At 41.3% G+C, this 16,550-nt stretch overlaps 1 protein-coding gene and 2 pseudogenes across 1 annotated transcript in view; 2 read left to right on the forward strand and 1 right to left on the reverse strand.

Moving 5' to 3' along the window:
* The window catches only part of LOC113150505 (natterin-3-like), a 50,245-nt gene extending 46,354 nt beyond the window's left edge, over positions 1–3,891 (forward strand). Inside the window, exons 3-4 of the mRNA XM_033326146.1 lie at positions 2,537–3,612; positions 3,793–3,891. Of these exons, the coding sequence (XP_033182037.1) occupies positions 2,537–3,612; positions 3,793–3,891 (1,175 nt within the window). The remainder of the gene's footprint in view (positions 1–2,536; positions 3,613–3,792) is intronic.
* A 5,866-nt stretch (positions 3,892–9,757) lies between these two features.
* LOC113151043 lies at positions 9,758–11,082 on the forward strand (annotated as a pseudogene).
* Positions 11,083–12,526: 1,444 nt separating this feature from the next.
* Positions 12,527–13,851, reverse strand: LOC113151040 (annotated as a pseudogene).
* Positions 13,852–16,550: the final 2,699 nt, after the last annotated feature.

The following is a 16,550-nucleotide window of genomic DNA, read 5'->3' on the forward strand; positions in this document are numbered from 1 at the left end:
TTGACTACAGCCATTTCCATCCTCTTAGCAAAGTCCACCACCATCTGTCCTTCCAGATTCCTTTACTTTACACCAAACCTGCCCATCACCTCCTCATCACCTCTGTTGCCCTCACCAACATGCCCATTAAAGCCTTCTCCAACAAAAACTCTCTCTCCTCTGGGGATACTCTCTATGACAGGGGTATTCAACTAAAATTGTAAGAGGTCCGGTTACACAATATTTTTTACAAGCAAAGGCCCAGAAGATTATAATGTCTAAGTATTTACTGCAACATATTATCAAGTAGCCTGCATGTATTCAATACTTGACTGTCAAATCAAATTAATTCAGTACAATTCAAAAACCTTTTGACTAATTTATTGTTATGTAACATCAAACTGAGCATGTGGCTCCAGATCCTGGTGGACTGGTCATACTGCGCTCTGAGACTAGCAACTTTCTGTGATCGCACTTCAGATTTGAGTGGGTACGTGTGTTCAAAACCTTTGTGTTTTGTCTCATAATGCCGGTGACATTGGCTCTTTTAATAAGAGCCACAGTTTCTGAACATAGCAGACACTGGTTTATATAGTCACTGTCCCCTCTTCTCTTTTTGGACATTTCTATATTTATCTCTTCCTCTTTAAGTCTCAACATCCTTTTATCAACTCTTACCTCTTATCTCTCTCCTCTCTGTCGTCTGTATCTCTCTCCTCCCTGTCGTCTGTATCTCTCCTCTCTGTCGTCTGTATCTCTCTCCTCTCTGTCGTCTGTATCTCTCCTCTCTGTCGTCTGTATCTCTCCTCTCTGTCGTCTGTATCTCTCTCCTCTCTGTCGTCTGTCTCTCTCTCCTCTCTGTCGTCTGTATCTCTCTCCTCTCTGTCGTCTGTATCTCTCTCCTCTCCGTCGTCTGTATCTCTCTCCTCTCCGTCGTCTGTATCTCTCCTCTCTGTCGTCTGTATCTCTCTCCTCTCTGTCGTCTGTATCTCTCTCCTCTCCGTCGTCTGTATCTCTCCTCTCTGTCGTCTGTATCTCTCTCCTCTCTGTCGTCTGTATCTCTCCTCTCTGTCGTCTGTCTCTCTCTCCTCTCTGTCGTCTGTATCTCTCCTCTCTGTCGTCTGTATCTCTCTCTTCTCTGTCGTCTGTATCTCTCCTCTCTGTCGTCTGTATCTCTCCTCTCTGTCGTCTGTATCTCTCCTCTCTGTCAGCTGTCTCTCTCCTCTCTGTCGTCTGTATCTCTCCTCTCTGTCGTCTGTGTCTCTCTCCTCTCTGTCGTCTGTCTCTCTCTCTGTCGTCTGTCTCTCTCCCTCTGTCGTCTGTATCTCTCCTCTGTCGTCTGTATCTCTCCTCTCTGTCAGCTGTCTCTCTCCTCTCTGTCGTCTGTATCTCTCTCCTCTCTGTCGTCTGTATCTCTCCTCTCTGTCGTCTGTATCTCTCCTCTCTGTCGTCTGTCTCTCTCTCTCGTCGTCTGTATCTCTCCTCTCTGTCGTCTGTATCTCTCCTCTCTGTCGTCTGTATCTCTCCTCTCTGTCGTCTGTATCTCTCCCTCTCTGTCGTCTGTATCTCTCCTCTCCGTCGTCTGTATCTCTCCTCTGTCGTCTGTCTCTCTCCTCTCTGTCGTCTGTATCTCTCCTCTCTGTCGTCTGTATCTCTCTCTCTCCCTCTCTGTATCTCTCCTCTCTGTCGTCTGTATCTCTCTCCTCTCTGTCGTCTGTATCTCTCCTCTCTGTCGTCTGTCTCTCTCTCCTCTCTGTCGTCTGTATCTCTCCTCTCTGTCGTCTGTATCTCTCTCTTCTCTGTCGTCTGTATCTCTCCTCTCTGTCGTCTGTATCTCTCTCCTCTCTGTCGTCTGTCTCTCTCTCTTCTCTGTCGTCTGTATCTCTCTCCTTTCTGTCGTCTGTCTCTCTCCTCTCTGTCGTCTGTCTCTCTCCTCTCTGTCGTCTGTCTCTCTCCTCTCTGTCGTCTGTATCTCTCCTCTCTGTCGTCTGTATCTCTCTCCTCTCTGTCGTCTGTCTCTCTCCTCTCTGTCGTCTGTCTCTCTCTCCTCTCTGTCGTCCGTATCTCTCCTCTCTGTCGTCTGTATCTCTCCTCTCTGTCGTCTGTATCTCTCCTCTCTGTCGTCTGTATCTCTCCTCTCTGTCGTCTGTATCTCTCCTCTCTCCAACTTTCTCTCATCTACTGTTGAGTCGCTAATTTTCCCGCCTGTGATCCACAGAATCGATTGGCTAAGTGAAGTCACGTGGGATGGCTTCACTCCCATTCAACTGGCCAATGCGTCTTCACGTCCACTAAATAACTACCGTAACTATCTCAATAGCTGCGCCCTTTAAAATTATGTTGTCCCGCTAGATTTGAAATCAAAACGTTTGGTTTGGTCTGTAGCTCCGGGTCCGTGTGGGACAGCTTCTGGGTCCGGATCCGGACCGCGGTCCGCGTTGTTAGTGACCCCTGCCTTAAAGCATGTATTGCAAGCTTGAAAAAACAAACTAAGAAAAAACATTAGGTATAATGTTATATGTCATTTCTATCTTTCCCTTTTACTTCCTTCATGCAGTTCCGGTACTAAACCCAAATCTAAAGGACAGGGTGCCTAAAATCTCCCCTATGAGACTGATGACTAGAGATCTAGCTCCTCTGATTCCTCTGGAAAATAAGGAAAAGCGGAGTTTGTCTCCTCCTGTGAAGATTGATAATACCAACCTAGAATGGCAGACCTGGACTGGCTCTCTCCCAGATGGAGCTGTTTCAATTTATAATGACTACACTAAACGCACTGACTATGTCTGCAAATTCAGATGCAACGCCGGCTTCTACACCCCTGAAAAGGGTCCTTACTGCTACTACTCCCTTAAACGTAAGGAGCATCCTGCATCCAGATTTGAGATCCTAGTGAATAAAGAAAACTTAGAGTTTCTTGAATGGGAGGATGGCTCCCGTGGCTCAGTGCCTCAGAATTCAGTTAAAACTTGTTCAGGCAAAATAACTACATATGTAGGGAAGAACAAATATGGACTTGGGAAGGTGGATAAAGAGCAGAAAGTATTCTTCCTTCCCTGGGAAGAGCAAGAGTATTGGTACAATTACTACCAGGTCCTGACCTATGACACAGAGATATCCAGTGAACAAATTTCAGACGTCAAGTACAAGACTGATGAAGCTAAAATCAATATGTATCCTCTAGAGACCATGAGTAAATCTACCATTACTAACAATGAGTGCCACCCAGTGTCAAAGACAGTTACCCTCACAACGACAAGCCAAGTGGAGCAAAGCTGGAACATCAACTTTTCCATTGGATTGGGTATCAAGAGAAGCATCACTGCCCAAATCCCCTTTATTGGCACAAGCATTGAGTTAAGCTTGAAGACAACCTTCCAGTTCTCCAAGGGCACCACTCACACTGAGTCAAACACCCACTCTGTTAATGTTCAGTTAAGTGTCCCACCAAACCACTCCTGCAGTGTCAGGATTGTGGGCCATAAGTGTGAAGCAAACATTCCTTTCACAGCTCGCATCAGCCGCACCTACAGAAACGGAGAGACCAAATGGGCGTCCATCTCTGGGACGTACAAGGGCGACCAAATTGGAGATGTGCAGGGTGTTGTGGATCGCTGTAAACCCACTGTCATGGTTTCGGCCTGGCATCAGGCCAAGCTGAGGATTTCCCTCACTGCTCCACCTCACTCTCCCTCTGGACTCCGCCCACCAGCCAGTTCTCTCCCTCTGCTCTTGCCAATCAGCGGCATATTGGACTCACCTGTGTTCCCCTCACACTACATAACCTCTCCTCAGACCTTCCTCCCCTGTCAGATCGTCGTCATTCCCCCCTCTTGTTTCCAGCGTCGTTTTCCCCAACCTGTCTCCAGCCTGTGGTTCCTTGCCTGTGTTCCTGCCTGTTGCTTTCCCTGACTGTTGCCCACCCTTGCCTGCTCCTGCTCACTCCTCCTCAGCCCTGTCTACTTCCCCCCCTGGACTCTGGATTTTGGACTCTCTTGACTTGTTTTCCCCTCCTGAATCTTTGGACTTTGTTACCCTGTTTCAGTGAGTGTTTTCCTGCCATCGTGCAGTGGTTTTTGGTTTTGTACTTTGGAGTCTTGTTTTGTTACTTTGTTCCCAGTCGCACTGATGGTTTTCTGTTGTTACTTTGTCCTCGTGTTTTCCCTGTTTTTGTTTTTTTTTTTCAGTAATAAATCCTGTTTAAGTTAATTCCTGCCTCGTCCCCCTCCCTTAAAACTGTGACAGAACGATCTGACCAGACCGCGGCCATGGATCCTTATGATCCCTTTTACGGCCACACAAACCTCCCTCCCTGTCTTGATCATTACGGGCTTTTCCCTGAAGCACTGCAGGAGAACTATGCACACCCAGAGGATTATCGGGACTCACCTTTCTGGGGTACACGTCTGGTTATGGCCCCCAAACCAATCAGTTACCTGCAATCCAGATACCTGCGGCGGTTCCGCAGTCGCCGCAGCTGCTCCAGTCACGGTTCCAGTCGCCGCAGCTGCTCCAGTCACGGTTCCAGTCGCCGCAGCTGCTCCAGTCACAGTTCCAGTCGTCACAGTTCCTGTCACCGCAGCCGCTCCTGCCATCGCAACTGCCTCAGCTTCGGCTCCTGCTACAGCTCCTGTCCTCGCTCCTGTTCTTGATCCTGTTGCTGTCACCACGGTCGCCGCTACCCTGGTTGCTGCAATCACCGCTGCTCTGGTCACCACAACAACTCCTGCCCTGTCTCCAGGCGGGTCGACGCAGAGGTCGTCGTCGCCGTCTCTCCTGTCTCCAGGCGGGTCGACGCAGAGGTCGTCGTCGCCGCCGTCTCTCCTGTCTCCAGGCGGGTCGACCCAGAAGCCGTCGTCGCCGTCTCTCCTGTCTCTGAGCGGGTCGACGCCGAGGTCGCTGTCATCGCCGCCTCTCCAGCCTGTCCCGTTCCTGCCGGCACTCCAGACGCCGCCGCCGGAGCATCCGCCCGGCGCTCCCCAGCCGGCACTCCAGACGCCGCCGCCGGAGCATCAGCCCGGCGCTCCTCAGCCGGTCCTCCGGGTCTCAGCTCCGCAGCCGGTCCTCCGGGTCTCAGCTCCACAGCCGGTCCTCCGGGTCTCAGCTCCGCAGCCGGTCCTCCGGGTCTCAGCTCCGCAGCCGGCCCTCCGGGTCTCAGCTCCAGGCAGCCGGCTTCCGCTTCGCAGTCCGGAGGCACTCCTGGTCTGTTTGCCGCCTCCTGGCCGTCCGCCGGAGGCTCTCCTGGTCTGCTGGCCGCCTCCGGGACGTCCGCCCGCCGCCCTTCGGTCAGCGGCTCTCCTGGCGCCTCCTCCGGGACGTCCGCCCGCCGCCCTTCGGTCAGCGGCTCTCCTGGCGCCTCCTCCGGGACGTCCGCCCGCCGCCCCTCGGTCAGCGGCTCTCCTGGCGCCTCCTCCGGGACGTCCGCCCGCCGCCCTTCGGTCAGCGGCTCTCCTGGCGCCTCCTCCGGGACGTCCGCCCGACGCCCTTCGGTCAGCGGCTCTCCTGCCGCCTCCGGGCCGTCCGCCCGAGGCGCTCCGGGTCTGTTCGCCGGCTCTCCTGCCGCCTCCCGGCCGTCCGCCCGAGGCTGTGCCTTCTGGTTCGTCATCTCTCTGGTCTTGGTTGCCGCCTCCCGGGCGTCCGCCTGAGTCTCCCCTGGTCTGCTGCGCCTGGTCCCTCCTCCTGGCCTCCCTCCGCCCGCCCGGCCATGTGCTTTCAAAGAGCAGTAACTAATGTCAGTGACTAGTTAGTTGATCATGTTTTCAAGTAATTTTCCCAACACTGGACTCAAAATGTCTTCAAAGAAACACAGCCCCAGAGGAAAAGATAAGAGTGAGAAAAAGAGAGGTCAAAAGAAGAAGTACAGGGAATAACAACAAAAGAAAACTAGTTAAATCCCTTATACCTAGATATATAAGAGTGAAGAAATGACACTGGGATGCACAAGTAAGAAGAGGAGATTGAAAATTGATTTTACATTGTTAAAGTAAATAATTAATTCATCACAAAAAAATGTATTAATAGTGTTTCATTAATTACTAATAGAAATCTAGAATGTGTAATGTTTCCAAGTTCACCATATCCTGACGAGTCTGCTGACGTCTTTCATAATATAATGCTTTTTACTGCTTTGCTGTTAACTTTTACATCTGCTAAATAAAATAATCACCAGCAATTAAAAAAACGTTTTTTGTTTCCATTAAAAATTGAATAAGGGTTGACTGAGTCAGATCCCTGGTTGAAGGTTTTTGCCATTTGGTCTAGATTCAGAAAGAAATGTGTCCCAGCAGCTAAAATAATTTTCAGCAGCTACAACAGCTTTTACTGATGGAGTGGCTTAAGGACAAGTCACTGACTGTACTTAAGTAGCTCACTCAAACCCCTGCCTAAGTTCCAGTTTCCCTGGAACACAATAAGAACACAAGAAGGAAAACCAGCCAAGGCCATAGTCCTACACATATTCAACTCTACACTGTGTCAGTCTCTAGCACCGTGTTCATGCTGCACGTTTCCTGTATGATTCACTTTGTAACAGAAATTTAGATTAGCAACAGCCTGTGCGATGTCTGTAACGTGTGGGAATTTCATTAATTAAGTTTCCTGATGCTGCCATAAGGCAGCCACATATATAAAGATCAGTATAAGGATCAAACTGGCTGTAAACACAGTGTGTTTAAATGGTCCACAGCTGAACTATTTATAAGTTATAATGTGTCAAATAAACATTCTACCACCACATCCTTGAACTGGTCAGAACTTACATACACCCACATATACTGGACCTTTCCATCACAAACCAATAAATCTAGTTTGTTTTGGTCCTGAGATGATGGGAGGAAGAAGAGACTTGTTTGTCCATATTTCCAAAAGGTGAGCAGTGTCTGTGCTTCCTGCTTTAACCCTTTAGTTAAATGATCAATGCCCAAATTTCCACTTTAAGCTGAGAAAATCTTTTGTATATATGGCTGCATTTTAATGTTCAAACAAGTTAGGACCAAACAAAATCGAATCTGGGGGTGTTGCAATTTTGTCATTGTTTGAAAATGTCTTCTTTACTAGACCATCAAAAATAAAGTTGACCACACACTGAGCTCCACTTTGTTGGAATGTGCAGAACAGGTGTCACATTTACCATATATTTAGGCTCAAAGGTTTATTTTGTATTTTATTGGTCATAAGAGCTCCTACAATAGGTAATTGTGTGCAGATCAGAATGTAATATGTGTACTAGTATATATAACATATTCATATTGGTCAATTAATGGTCCATTAAAGTGAGGAACTAGACAAAAAATGGAAAAAAAATACACATTTAGCCTTTGTAGATGCTGTACTTTGAAGTTAAGTGGTGCTCTCAGTTTGGTTTTTCAACATCATAATACAACTTAATACCTTAATAGATATATTAATTTGAATAGTACAATTAATTGCCTGGCTCTTTCTAAACAAAGTTATAAAGCCATTAGCAAAGAGAAGCCATAGAGGCCATGGCAAATAAAATGAACAAGAAAAAGTACCAAATATGACACTTTGTGAAAATAAATCTAGAATAAAAAGACATTTTAATAAAACTGCAACTGAAGATGTGAAAGAAAAAGAAAAAGAAATATAAAACTGGACTGGAATTGACAGAGTGCCTCTGACCTTGTTCTGCCTATAGTTAAAACAAGACTGGAGGTGAGAGAACAGCAATCATAGATAAAGAATGTTTGTGTTGTTTTGTGATCAACGATGAATGCATAGCCAAAAATATACATTTGTCATGGCACAATAGAGAAGAGTCACAGAAGAAGGCAACAGAACAACATGTTGTGGCAATTTAGATAAAAGTTTATGTTCTGATTTAATCTTAGTCTCCAAATTTTACAAATGTTTTCAGCTGAATTCAGCTTCAATTTAGTTTTATTGAATTGAACCAAATGAATCATCTCAATAATTTCTGTTTAAAGCAGGAAGGAACAATTATTTTCATTAGTGATCACTTTTCTTTTCCAACAAATCTATTAACTATTTGAATAAATCTGGCTTGAAGTCAATGTGCATTTATTACCTTTACAATTATTAAATTAAATAAAATTAAAACCCTGGCAACTACCTGATGTGCATATAAACTAAAAACAAAAAATCTGAAAAAAAAACAAAACATTTTAATATTAAATTCTATAAATCTATTCCAAGTTAAGTTAAGTATGTTAGAAAATGGACATCTTACCGAAAGAAGCAGACGTTGTGTTTCACCACAAATCACCACAAACCAGCTGTATCATTTGTGGTTGTTGTGTCTTAAATTACATTGAAGAACAACACTTTGAGGTGGTTTTGAATCATTTTGTGCATCTTTTATGTTTCTTTGTTGTCACATCTAAATACCACTTAAAGGGCACTGAATCAAATCTCCACACCAACCATGCAATAAATGGGTTTAAGTTTAAAAGAATACAAACACGAGGCAGCTGCCAGCTCAGCAGAAAACAGGTTGGTTCCTTATTGGTGTAATACAAAGCCTAATACGAGACAAACTTTTTATGGTGCGTTTGTTTTTCTGCCCCTGATCCAAAGGGTCAGAGTCAGATTTCCTAATCACTGAAAAGTGATTTGGAAATCCCACTATGTAAACTCTTCAGTTGGTGTGTTGATGAGTTCACCAGTTTTGTTCTTTTGTATATGGAAACACTTCATGTTGACAAAACAACACATATATTACTCTAGGAACGATGCATTTATGCTAAAAAATATTATGAAGCTTCTTCATTGAGCCCATATAAATAAAGGAAGTCACTAAGGACCAAGAAAAAACAGGTTGGTTCCTAAATAAAAATAAGGAACTGTACTTGTCCTCCAGCACTTGCTCTCTATTCTCTACCGTGGTTTCTTCAAATCATCAAAAATCATTTAAAAGTCATATATAACTAACTAAAATAGCTAAAAGATAATATACAAATTGATGAAAATCTTATTGCTCCTTTTGATTTGGTGCCATGTTTACCACTGTGCTGCATTACCTGCTATTTTAACAACACTTTAAAAAACAAATACAGGTTTTAAATCATTGCATAATTAACATTAAACAAGACGCTGAAACCTCATAGTAGTAACGACATGTAGTGTGTGGCAGCTGTCCAACCATAATTTCCCCAAAAGAATCAATAAAGTTTTCATTATCAGATAACTCCGAAACCCCAATTGTCAGGAAGGAAATTTTATTTTTACACCAGACTTATTTGCATGGACTTTTCTTTAGTGGGCACTTTACATTCAAATTTACACCATAACCACTTTTGTTGGTCAACACTGTTGATGTTGTAGTCATAAAACATATGTACTGTGTTGACATGATGTTTCACCAGGAGATAAGGGGAGTGACTCCTAAAATGTTCACACTGTTGGATTTGAAATGAAAAAACTAAAACTGTTGTGTCATTATCTCTTACTTTCATTATCTCTTATATGAGCTATTTATTAACTATTGAAGGTCAGAGCCCAGCAAAAGTGAAAGTACGTGTTTATATGATTCTGTCATAAAACGTGACAGGATATTAAGACACCTGTGACTACAGGTTGGTACATTTGTTCATGTATGCCAACAATGGTGAGTAGTCTTTATGGCATTCTAAAGGACTGAAGTATATTGTAAATGTTTTCATAATATTTAGGAGTAAGTTTAAACATGTTAAGTTTACAAAGTTTAACATAATGCTGCTTAATTGCTTTTTAAAGTTTTATATAATCATGTTTTGATTTTTTGATTTGAATGACTATGATTATTTTGGTTCATGTCCAGATGAAGTTGTCTATGCTGCTGCTGGCTCTGCTGGATCTGGCTGCTTTGCAGGACATGGACAAGGAAAGCTCTCAGCTCCAAAAAGGTAAAAAGATGTAGAAACAATAAGTTATATTAAAAACTTCTGAGACAGAATACTGGTAATATCAAATAATAATTTACTGCAGATTGACAATGTTTCTTCTTTACTCTTCAGTCCATAAAACATCAGGTCAATGTCATCACGTTTATCTGAAAACATCCCTTTTCTCTTTTTTAAATGCAGACTCTGTTCTAGAACCAGATCCAAGAAACAGGATTCCTAATATTACTTATAATGGAACAATGTTGGCTCAATTGACCTATTCTGAGTTTAAGAGAAGTCCATATTTGTCCTTCCCTAATCTGAAAAACACAAACCTTCTGTGGCAGAACTGGCGTGGGTCTTTACCAAATGGAGCCGTAGGAATTCACAATAGTTATACTGGTCGCCGTGACTATGTCTGTAAATATGGGTGTGAGGCCGGCTTCTATAGCCCCAGCCTTGGGCCTCACTGTCGCTATGCCTACAGTGGAAAAGAGAAACTCGGTTCACCATTTTCTATTCTGGTAAACAGCAACAACTTTGAGCTTCTAGAGTGGAAAGAAGGTTCCTACGGTTCAGTGCCCCAGAATTCAATCAACACCTGCTCTGGATAAATGTTTATATAGGCAAAAATAATTATGGACTTGGGAAGGTGGTTCCACAACATCAAGCATTCTTCCTCCCCTACAAAGGGAAAGAGTACTGGTACAAGCACTACCAGGTTCTGACCCTCAACAAAGGTATATCTAAAGAGCAAATTTATGATGTCAAGTACAAGACTGATGGGGTTGAAATCATTAGTTATCCCCCAGAGACCATGCGTAAATCAGCCATCACCAACAACGAGTGAACATTATCAAAGACAAACGAAGTGCAGCACAGGTGGGACACCAGCTTCTCCATCACAGCGGGTGTAAAGAGCTCCATCACTGCCAAAATCCCCATTATTGGCTCCACAGGTATTGAATTCAGCACTGAGACAACTAAGCAGTTCTCCAAGGGAACCACTGTGGTGGAGTCACACTCCCACTCTGTTTCTTTGAAGCAAGATGTGCCACCAAACCACACCTGTGCCGTCAGCATGTTGGGATATAAGTACAAAGCAGACATCCCTTTCACAGCACGCCTCAAACGCACCTATAGCAACGGCAAGACCACATGGAAGTTAATCACAGGGACGTATGACAGTGTAGAGGTTGGAGAGGTCCGGGCTGTGGTGGACCGCTGTGAACCTATTCCTGATGCCAAGCCATGTGCCTGAATGAAGGATGGAAAAGGCAACATGACATAGTCCATGTTTATCATCTGTGAATGTAATGCAGTGAAACCTTTGTTGTTGTTTACAATTATTCTAGACAACATGAAATGAAAAATTTGCATATGTAACTTATATGGAAACTGCTCTAATGACTCTCTTACAGTCAGGTAAGAAGAAAGGAAAATTAACAGGGTCTGGTCATGCTTTAATTAAGATTGTGTACCAGTTATGTTCAATAAAAAGTTATTAAGATGCTGAGACTCTGATTATTACATCAGCAAATCCATGGATTGTTTTTCTTCTTTACTTTATTCGTTTTCACTCACGTATCTGTGTCACATTTTCACCTGATAGTGGATGTAACAGTAACATTAGAGTTTCAACAGTAAGAGCAACTGCAAATGTTTGACCAGTAGTTGTGACAGTGTTTATAGCTCGAATAATTCACAACACTGTCTCTGTTGTTATTAAGTCAAATTTATTAAGAGATCTTAGATTAGATTAGTTTCACTACATTGTCCAGTTCAAACTACTCAGTTTCAGAATCACACATCTCTTACGTATTCTTTTTTTGAGAAACTAAATTGAGTTTAGAGGTACTTACTTCGTTTAATTTAGAGGTATTTGCTGATGTTTTTCATGCTATCCCATCAGGGTTAATCTCTTTAAGGGGAACAAAAATAAAAAAATTTTAGTAATGTATTGACATGTATTGTATTATATGTATATATTATATTGACATAGAAATGGTGGATTAAGAACTATAGGCAAATAAATAAAATTAAAGAATAAACACTTATTAGAGCAACTGATCATATGTACAACTGCTGTTTTCAATTGGTCTTAAATGGGACAAATCACCAGAGGTTTTGACTGACCAAAATCAGAGAGATCTCATTTAAAATGAATGACATTGAATTAAAAGAACTGGACAATGTAGTGAAACTAATCTAATCTAAGATCTCTTAATAAATTTGACTTAATAACAACAGAGACAGTGTTGTGAATTATTCGAGCTATAAACACTGTCACAACTACTGGTCAAACATTTGCAGTTGCTCTTACTGTTGAAACTCTAATGTTACTGTTACATCCACTATCAGGTGAAAATGTGACACAGATACGTGAGTGAAAACGAATAAAGTACAGAAGAAAAACAATCCATGGATTTGCTGATGTAATAATCAGAGTCTCAGCATCTTAATAACTTTTTATTGAACATAACTGGTACACAATCTTAATTAAAGCATGACCAGACCCTGTTAATTTTCCTTTCTTCTTACCTGACTGTAAGAGAGTCATTAGAGCAGTTTCCATATAAGTTACATATGCAAATTTTTCATTTCATGTTGTCTAGAATAATTGTAAACAACAACAAAGGTTTCACTGCATTACATTCACAGATGATAAACATGGACTATGTCATGTTGCCTTTTCCATCCTTCATTCAGGCACATGGCTTGGCATCAGGAATAGGTTCACAGCGGTCCACCACAGCCCGGACCTCTCCAACCTCTACACTGTCATACGTCCCTGTGATTAACTTCCATGTGGTCTTGCCGTTGCTATAGGTGCGTTTGAGGCGTGCTGTGAAAGGGATGTCTGCTTTGTACTTATATCCCAACATGCTGACGGCACAGGTGTGGTTTGGTGGCACATCTTGCTTCAAAGAAACAGAGTGGGAGTGTGACTCCACCACAGTGGTTCCCTTGGAGAACTGCTTAGTTGTCTCAGTGCTGAATTCAATACCTGTGGAGCCAATAATGGGGATTTTGGCAGTGATGGAGCTCTTTACACCCGCTGTGATGGAGAAGCTGGTGTCCCACCTGTGCTGCACTTCGTTTGTCTTTGATAATGTTCACTCGTTGTTGGTGATGGCTGATTTACGCATGGTCTCTGGGGGATAACTAATGATTTCAACCCCATCAGTCTTGTACTTGACATCATAAATTTGCTCTTTAGATATACCTTTGTTGAGGGTCAGAACCTGGTAGTGCTTGTACCAGTACTCTTTCCCTTTGTAGGGGAGGAAGAATGCTTGATGTTGTGGAACCACCTTCCCAAGTCCATAATTATTTTTGCCTATATAAACATTTATCCAGAGCAGGTGTTGATTGAATTCTGGGGCACTGAACCGTAGGAACCTTCTTTCCACTCTAGAAGCTCAAAGTTGTTGCTGTTTACCAGAATAGAAAATGGTGAACCGAGTTTCTCTTTTCCACTGTAGGCATAGCGACAGTGAGGCCCAAGGCTGGGGCTATAGAAGCCGGCCTCACACCCATATTTACAGACATAGTCACGGCGACCAGTATAACTATTGTGAATTCCTACGGCTCCATTTGGTAAAGACCCACGCCAGTTCTGCCACAGAAGGTTTGTGTTTTTCAGATTAGGGAAGGACAAATATGGACTTCTCTTAAACTCAGAATAGGTCAATTGAGCCAACATTGTTCCATTACAAGTAATATTAGGAATCTTGTTTCTTAGATCTGGTTCTAGAACAGAGTCTGCATTTAAAAAAGAGAAAAGGGATGTTTTCAGATAAACGTGATGACATTGACCTGATGTTTTATGGACTGAAGAGTAAAGAAGAAACATTGCCAATCTGCAGTAAATTATTATTTGATATTACCAGTATTCTGTCTCAGAAGTTTTTAATATAACTTATTGTTTCTACATCTTTTTACCTTTTTGGAGCTGAGAGCTTTCCTTGTCCATGTCCTGCAAAGCAGCCAGATCCAGCAGAGCCAGCAGCAGCATAGACAACTTCATCTGGACATGAACCAAAATAATCATAGTCATTCAAATCAAAAAATCAAAACATGATTATATAAAACTTTAAAAAGCAATTAAGCAGCATTATGTTAAACTTTGTAAACTTAACATGTTTAAACTTACTCCTAAATATTATGAAAACATTTACAATATACTTCAGTCCTTTAGAATGCCATAAAGACTACTCACCATTGTTGGCATACATGAACAAATGTACCAACCTGTAGTCACAGGTGTCTTAATATCCAGTCACGTTTTATGACAGAATCATATAAACACGTACTTTCACTTTTGCTGGGCTCTGACCTTCAATAGTTAATAAATAGCTCATATAAGAGATAATGAAAGTAAGAGATAATGACACAACAGTTTTAGTTTTTTCATTTCAAATCCAACAGTGTGAACATTTTAGGAGTCACTCCCCTTATCTCCTGGTGAAAACATCATGTCAACACAGTACATATGTTTTATGACTACAACATCAACAGTGTTGACCAACAAAAGTGGTTATGGTGTAAATTTGAATGTAAAGTGCCCACTAAAGATTGGTTCAGCGTCAAAACCTCTGGGGATTGTCCCATTTAAACCAATTGAAAACAGCAGTTGTACATATGATCAGTTGCTCTAATAAGTGTTTATCTTTAATTTTATTTATTTGCCTAAGTTCTTAATCCACCAATTCTATGTCAATAAATATAACATATAATACAATACAGTCAAACATTACTAAAATTTTTTATTTTTGTTCCCCTTAGAGATTAACCCTGATGGGATAGCATGAAAAACACTCAGCAAATACCTCTAAATTAACGAAGTAAGTACCTCTAAACTCAATTTAGTTTTCTCAAAAAAAGAATACGTAAGAGATGTGTGGATTCTGAAACTGAGTAAGATATTAGATATATTAATTTGAATAGTACACAATTAATTGCCTGGCTCTTTCTAAACAAAGTTATAAAGCCATTAGCAAAGAGAACCATAGAGGCCTGGCAAAAAAATGAACAAGAAAAAGTACCAAATATGACACTTTGTGAAAATAAATCTAGAATAAAAAGACATTTTAATAAAACTGCAACTGAAGATGTGAAAGAAAAAGAAAAAGAAATTAAAACTGGACTGGAATTGACAGAGTGCCTCTGACCTTGTTCTGCCTATAGTTAAAACAAGACTGGAGGTGAGAGAACAGCAATCATATAAAGAATGTTTGTGTTGTTTTGTGATCAACGAGAATGCAAGCCAAAAATAACATTTGTCATGGCACAAGAGAAGAGTCACAGAAGAAGGCAACAGAACAACAGTTGTGGCAATTTAGATAAAAGTTTATGTTCTGATTTAATCTTAGTCTCCAAATTTTACAAAGTTTTCAGCTGAACAGCTTCAATTTAGTTTTATTGAATTGAACCAAATGAATCATCTCAATAATTTCTGTTTAAAAGCAGGAAGGAACAATTATTTTCATATGATCACTTTTCTTTTCCAACAAAATCTATTAACATTTGAATAAATCTGGCTTGAAGTCAATGTGCATTTATTACCTTACAATTATTAAATTAAATAAAATTAAAACCTGGCAACTACCTGATGTGAATATAAACTAAAAACAAAAATCTAAAAAAAAAAAAACAAAACATTTTAATATTAAATATATAATCTATCCAAGTTAAGTTAAGTATGTTAGAAAATGGACATCTTACCGAAAAAGCAGACGTTGTGTTTCACCACAAATCACCACAACCAGCTGTATCATTTGTGGTTGTTGTGTCTTAAATACATTGAAGAACAACACTTTGAGGTGGTTTTGAATCATTTTGTGCTTTTTTATGTTCTTTGTGTCACACTAAACAACTTAAAGGGCACGAATCAAATCTCCACACCAACCATGCAATAAATGGGTTTAAGTAAAAGAATACAAACAGAGGCAGCTGCCAGCTCAGCAGAAAACAGGTTGGTTCCTTATGGGTGAATACAAAGCCTAATACGAGACAAACTTTTTTGGTGCGTTTGTTTTTCTGCCCCTGATCCAAAGGGTCAGAGTCAGATTTCCTAATCACTGAAAAGTGATTTGGAAATCCCACTATGTAAACCTTCAGTTGGTGTGTTGATGAGTTCACCAGTTTTGTTCTTTTGTATATGGAAACACTTCAGTGTTGACAAAACAACACATATATTACTCTAGGAACGATGCATTTATGCTAAAAAATATTATGAAGCTTCTTCATTGAGCCCTATAAATAAAGGAAGTCACTAAGGACCAAGAAAAAACAGGTTGGTTCCTAAATAAAAATAAGGAACTGTCTTGTCCTCAGCACTTGCTCTCATCTCTACCGTGGTTTCTTCAAATCATCAAAAATCATTTAAAAGTCATATATAACTAACTAAAATAGCTAAAAGATAATATACAAATTGATGAAAATCTTATTGCTCCTTTTGATTTGGTGCCATGTTTACACTGTGCTGCATTACCTGCTATTTTAACAACACTTAAAAACAAATACAGGTTTAAATCATTGCATAATTAACATTAAACAAGACGCTGAAACCTCATAGTAGTACCGACAGTAGTGTGTGGCAGCTGTCCAACCATAATTTCCCCAAAAGAATCAATAAAGTTTTCATTATCAGATAACTCCGAACCCCAATTGCAGGAAGGAAATTTTATTTTTACACCAGACTTATTTGCATGGACTTTTCTTTAG

The sequence above is a fragment of the Anabas testudineus genome, chromosome 9, assembly GCF_900324465.2.
Source record: "Anabas testudineus chromosome 9, fAnaTes1.2, whole genome shotgun sequence".
NCBI classification, from domain to species: Eukaryota; Metazoa; Chordata; class Actinopteri; order Anabantiformes; family Anabantidae; genus Anabas; species Anabas testudineus.